Raw genomic sequence first — 6,312 nt, 5'->3', positions numbered from 1 at the left:
CTCTCCACCATGATCACTTCTTATCCTACCAACAGCAGATTCCTTTTCTGTTTGGATACGCGTAATGATATTTTTTAATTCATCGAAAGTATCTGATTTCTCTCTTAGAAATGTAACCCAGGTGAATCTAGAGTAATCATCAACGATCACCAAGAAATGTCTCTTTCCCCTAGATTTTGTACTTTAGTGGGACCCACAAGGTCCATGTGTAAAAGTGCAAGGGGTTTCGAGGTTGCAAGAGTGGTTGTCTTTTTGTGGGTACTTCGAATTTGTTTACCAATTTGACATTCCCCACAGACATCTCTTGCTTGTTTATCCAATTTGGGTAATCCTCTGACAAAGCCTTTTGAGGCAAGGCAAAAAGATTCTTGTAGTGAACGTGACCCAGACGTTGATGCCATAACTGGACTTCATCAATTTGAGCCATGTTGCTAACAGTGGTCTCTCCTGAGTTTTCGATAACATAACAGTTATCAGAAGTGCGAAGGACTCTCATGATAATTTTTCCATTCGACGTGGAGATCTCGCATACTTCACGATTGAAGCTTACTCGGTGATCTTTGTCACAAATTTGGGATATGCTAAGAAGGTTATGTTTCAAACCATCTACGCACAATATATTTTCCACCGTGGGCAATCCATGGCCACTGACAGTTCCTTGCCCAATAATCCTAGCGGTGCTGCCGTCACCAAAAGTGACTAATCCTCCATTAAAATCAACCAAGTGGCTAAATTGACTTCGGTCACCCGTCATGTGTCGGGAGCAACCACTATCAAGATACCAACGCGAATGATTCCCAGCTTTGAGGGCTGTGTGAATTACAAGGCACTTGTTGTCCCCATTTTTGACTTTTCATTAGAGAGTCGTCTTGGGAGGATTGCATTTAGTAGAAGAGTTCTCCTTACTGGGTGAGCTTTTCTTAGGGGACCTACCCTTCTTGGGTGATTTTGAGGAAGAGTTTTTCATTTGGTACCTTCTTCCACCTTGATTACCCAAACTTGATTCAGTAAGAGCTTTAGCTTTTAGATTTAGATAGGCAATCTGTTTGAAGAGTTCCCCAATATTACTATTTTGTTTGGGAGAAGATGAATTCTTTGTTCCCTTCCATTTTGGAGATTTTTCTTTCTTTGCTTTTTCAACTTTATTAACCAACGGATTCTTTCCCTTATCATGCTTCTTCTGTTCGAACCGATAAAGATTTACCAATAGAGGTCTGTGAGGTTGCGTGATAGACAGTTTTGTATTTGATACATTCAAATTTCATGTGGCCCGTTCTACCACAGAAGTTGCATGTGATAATCTTCTTGGAGTCTTTCTGAGTGTTTGATGACTCTCCATGTACAAGCGTAGGAGGAGATAGAGGTGATGCAGAAGTATAACTGTCATAGCCTATTCCTCCTTTATCTCCATAGGATTTTTGCACTCCTAGAAGTTTTTGTAACTCCAAGCTACCATGAGTGTAGTTATACTCAAGTCTAGTCTTTTGTTTTTGCAGTCTATCGACGTCAAACTTAAGAACTTTGTTTTCATCATGGAGATTAACTAATTCTAAATTTAGACGAGCTATTGTGGAGTTGGCCATCGAGAGAAGATTCTTGAGTTATTGAAGGTTTTTTACCATCTCATCTTTCTCAATCAGGACTGTCTCAGATGTAGAGAGCAAGCTAGACTGTCTTTCTAAGGATGTAGAGAGTTGAGTCTTCATATCTTCTAATTCGAGACCTATGGAGAGTTTTTCCTTGCAAATTTCCTCATATTGGGCATGCCACTGTTCTTTTTGGAGTTTTTCTCGACTATGTTTCTTGGTTAGTTTTACATGACTAACGAACAGTTGATTAAATGCAGATTGAAGCTCAAGTTCATCACTGTCCTCATCTTCTCCTTCCTCATCAGAGGAAGAAGTGACCAAAGAGTGATTCTGACTTTCATAGTCCAGATCTCCTTCAAGTTCATCCCCATCTAGAATGCAGATAGTGGTAGCAGCCATAAGGATTCGAAGAGTGTCTTGGTCTTCATTATCTGATAGAGATGCTAGCTCTTCTTCGTCTTCTGACTCTTCGGAGTCATCCCATGTGGCCTTAGCAGCCATTGTTGTGCCCTTATTCTTAGGTCTAGGTAGACCTTTGGATTTGGGTTTAGAGGGGCACACATTTGAGTAGTGACCACGGCCGCCACAAGTGTAACACTCAGTATCTTCCCTTGGTTTAGACACGGTTCTACCTATAGGCGCATGTCTATCTATCAGATGATTACGTTTACTAATGTTACCCGGTCCTCTTTTTTTGAAGAACTTTTGAAACTTTGAGGCTAACAAGGCTATGTCTTCCTCATCCGATTCAGTCTCTTTATCCTCTTCAATCAATATCTTCTTATGATCATGGGAGGAGGATTGAGATCCGATACGCAATGTTCGCTTGGATATAGACTTTGAAGAGGATGTCTTCAAGACCTGAGTCTTCCCTTTTGAGGGAGGCCCTTCGAGATGGAGTTCGAAGGTAGCGAGAGACCCCATAAGTTCCTCAACGGTCATTGTTTCCACATCTCGGTATTCCTCAATTGAGGTGACCTTAAAGGCAAACCTCTTAGGCAGGGATCTTAGGATTTTTGCACAAATCCTACCTTGAGGGACAGTTTCACCTACATAAAACATAGAGTTGCAAATGTCACTTAGACGTTCGTAGAACTCTTGGACAGTTTCGCTTTCCTCCATTTTGATATTTTCAAATTGGGTGCGGAGGAGTTGAAGTTTAGATTTTTTCACTATACTCGTGCCTTCGTGAACGACTTCTAGAATTTTCCATGCTAGCTTAGCCAACTGACACGTGCATATCCGTTGATATTCATCGTCGGAAATGGCACTCGTAATGGCATTTAGAGCCTTGTAATTGTTACTACTGTCTATTTTGTCCTGTTCTGTCCATTTTCTTGATGGTCCCGGAACAGAAGTAGTGACACCATCTACCTCGATGATGTCAACGGGAGGTTCCCAACCTTCCTCAATCATGTCCCACACATCCCTACTTAGTGAGTTGATGTATATCATCATTTTATTCTTCCAGAAAGCATACTTAATGCCTTCGAACATGGGTGGACGAGCCGAGGACCATTTATCGGCTCTAGACATGACGCAAGGTCACGGATCACTCAGGGTGGTTAGACCTTTCTAGAGTAACCCGTTCTGATACCAATTGAAATTACCAGCTTAGACAAAGTAGAGACCTAGAGGGGGGGTGAATAGGACTATTTAAAAATTCTTCTGAATGTGAACATTAGGGTGTGAATGAATTTTTAATGAGTGTATTGATCAGGGTGCATTCACCAAATCATTCATGAAAAAAGATATTTATGCAAGTTATGATCAGTCATGATGTGCATCCAGATTGGCATAAAGATAAGGAAATCTGAGGCAAAATATGAGACACACGATTTATAGTAGTTCAGCACCTGTGCCTACATCCACTCCCAAAAGAACCAAAATTGATGGTTCTTTGGTGTCCACTAAAACTGAGGTAGAATTTTTCGGGTTAATTCCGCAACCCTAAGATTGAGTGGACCACATCCACTCAAAATGCTTGAGTTTTATACTTCGGAAACTCAGTAACCTTTGTCACTCAACTTGAGTCCGCAACTCAATCAAGTGCTTGATTTTGAAGAGGAAATCAAGTAAACTATTATAAGAGTATTTTTAAATATAAAATACAAACAATCAAACTCACATTTATGACGATTGAAGTGAGTTTGTTATTTTTCAATTCTTCATTACTCCCTTCAACAATGGATTCTTGCCTCGCTCGATGTTAGAATGTAACTCTTGAAGGATGGAGTAAGTGGAGCTTGATCAACTAAGATGAAGTAGTTAGATATGCATGATTTCGACTAACCTTCATGACTCTTCTTACTTCGTTAAGCCTTTTGAAGTATGCTTATTGGCTTGGGCTGAATTTCGAAGTTATTGATCAAGCAAAGAAGAAGCCTAGAGCTTTTCTTTTATAAGAAGAGCTCTTAACGGCTTTCTGTCGATGGCACCTGAATTCCAACGGTGGCACCGACTAAACATAACGATCGAAAATCTTACCGTTTAGCATTTTCGGCAGCACTGTCGGTGGAACCTCCAAGATTCATCAGTGGGACCGATGAGAACTTTTACTGTGGAACCGCCAGAAGTATGCTTCTGCCACCGAACGAAAATTCCTTAGTTAGTTCTGACGGTGGATAGCGGTGGGATCGACAGAATGTTCTTCGATGGAACCGATGGCCAGTATATCGGTGGGACCGACAGGATTGTTCTTTTGCCACCGATAGAAGGTATCCCAAAATGTTCATTCGGTGGCTGGCGGTGGGTCCTTTACTCCTGCCGACAGCTTCTTATCCCCTTGAGATATACCTGTTCTGATGCTCCATGGGTGAAGATGTCCCTTGACCTTGATTGGTTTTGATGTATTATGGATTTGTCGTTGAGTAATGCATACACAATAATGTTTCTAGTAGTTACAACATGACATCACACGACTACCCTTAGAATTGACAAAACATGGTACTAACAGAAATTTGATAGGATTAGATGTCCTAGGACTCACTTGAAAGTATATGTCGGCATCATGCAATCTAAGAGTTTGAGTGAAGAACAGATGGCACAACTTTTTCAAAGAACCCTTACAAGTCCTGCCCTACGTTGGCTAATGTTGTTGGATTCATCTCGGGTAAGAACATGGCATGAATTGATGAAAGAGTTTATTGGTCTGTATTCATTCAACACGGATATTGAATTCACAAGAAGAGATCTAGAAACTACTAATCAGAAGCTTGGGGAAACTTTCACTGAGTTCATTGCTCTATGGAGAGCTAAAACTACACAATTATGGGACCGACCTCAGGAGAAGGAACAAGTCAAGATCATCCTCAGGAATCTTACTCTAAATTATGTCAAGTACTTGATGCCTCAGTACCTTCCCACTTTTCAATCCCTCCTTGAGGCAGAAAATCAAGTTGAGGATGCTTACTCTTCAGACTTTTTGGTAACCCATCTGAGTCAAAATCTAAATATTTCAAACCTAATGTCAATTCCTTACAAGTGACCAACACCTCCTTCGCACTGTTTCCTCAAGCTACTCAGCCTTCACAAGTCAAGCTTAGGAGATAATTTGCTAATTTTGGAATGTCCCTTAGTGTTGCTTATAAAAAATTGATGAAATGGGGATTGTTGACACCTTTACAACCTAAGCCTTTGCCTAATCCTCTTCCTCCAAACATGGATAATGAACAATTTTGTAAATTCCATCAGATGCTTGGTCATGTTCTTGACAGGTGTATTACTCTCCGTCATGCTATCCAAGACTTGATTGAACAAGGAAAGGTTACCATACCCACTCCTACAGCACCCAATGTTAAGACTAATCCTTTACCTACTTTTCAAAATCAACCTCCCCCTACTTTGAACCTGATATGCCTATTCAAATTCGAGTCGGTTGACCCAATTTCATTCATTCATTTAGTCGGTCCTAATAGTGTACCCCCACCATGTCGAGATGAGCATATTTAGCCTAAGGCAGTGGCAGAACTAAAGAACATAAAGATTATTGAAGGAACGGGTTGTCCAGCATATGACAGACTTGAATCGGAACATGAAGAGATAGTAAAAGCAGACAAGTTCAAGTCATCCTTCGAAGATAACCGAAGTGGCATAGACCCTAGAATTGTGTCCCTCCATTCAGAATGATGTTCTCTTTTTTTAAGTCTTCTTAGTTTTTTAGCTTCAGTTGCGTCAGTCTTTGAGTTCGCTTTAGTCAGGTATGTCAGTCTACGTTCTTTTTTATTCTAATAAATAAAAAACTTTTGATTATCCTGTGTGCAGTAACGATGTGAACATAAAATCTAACATGAGAAATGACTTAAAGCTCACTAATCAAATTTGATAAATATTGGAATTAAATAATACACTCAAGAAGTGCAAATTGGTGATACATTATCCTCAGGAGAACTTGAGACATTAGTAAACTTACTTGAGAAATTCAACAATGTTTCTTGCATGGTCTCATAAGGATATATGGATGGAACGCATAAAAATATAGATCAAGACATAAAGTCAAGAGTGATTTCAAAGTCAAAGATTATTGGTCAAAAATGATATAAAAGAAAGTATCGACAAAGACGCTAAGACTTACAAGTGGATCTACCATGTTTCTCACTCAAAAGAGGAGAGTTTTCATTCTTAAGAGAATAAAAATTTTCTCGAAGTTTTAGAAGAGTTGAATAGTCAGAAAACTCAATCATACTCGATTTCACAAAAGAAGACTAAAGAATATTCATTCTCA

At 39.8% G+C, this 6,312-nt stretch overlaps 1 protein-coding gene across 1 annotated transcript; it reads right to left on the bottom strand.

Moving 5' to 3' along the window:
* Window positions 1-1,601: 1,601 nt before the first annotated feature.
* Window positions 1,602-3,125, bottom strand: LOC147394396 (uncharacterized). The gene is made up of 2 exons (XM_086453289.1): window positions 2,768-3,125; window positions 1,602-2,638 (listed from the first exon to the last, which is right to left on the bottom strand). The coding sequence occupies exons 1-2, from the start codon at window positions 3,123-3,125 to the stop codon at window positions 1,602-1,604; spliced, it is 1,395 nt and encodes a 464-aa protein (XP_086309415.1).
* Between the last annotated feature and the right edge of the window lie 3,187 nt (window positions 3,126-6,312).

This window comes from Akebia trifoliata, chromosome 9, assembly GCF_017979445.1.
Source record: "Akebia trifoliata isolate Shusen 1 chromosome 9, ASM1797944v1, whole genome shotgun sequence".
NCBI lineage: Eukaryota > Viridiplantae > Streptophyta > Magnoliopsida > Ranunculales > Lardizabalaceae > Akebia > Akebia trifoliata.
Note: the sequence above shows the minus strand (reverse complement) of the source record. Positions and strands in the feature narration are given on the sequence as shown.

What these genes read in the sequence shown, in the direction of transcription:
- LOC147394396 (XM_086453289.1), bottom strand. Translation starts at nt 3,125, where the DNA reads ATGTCTAGAGCCGATAAATGGTCCTCGGCTCGTCCACCCATGTTCGAA. An exon ending in AGTCGTTCACGAAGGCACGA is followed by an intron (nt 2,639 to 2,767) that starts GTATAGTGAAAA and finishes TGTTTTATGTAG; the next exon opens with GTGAAACTGTCCCTCAAGGT.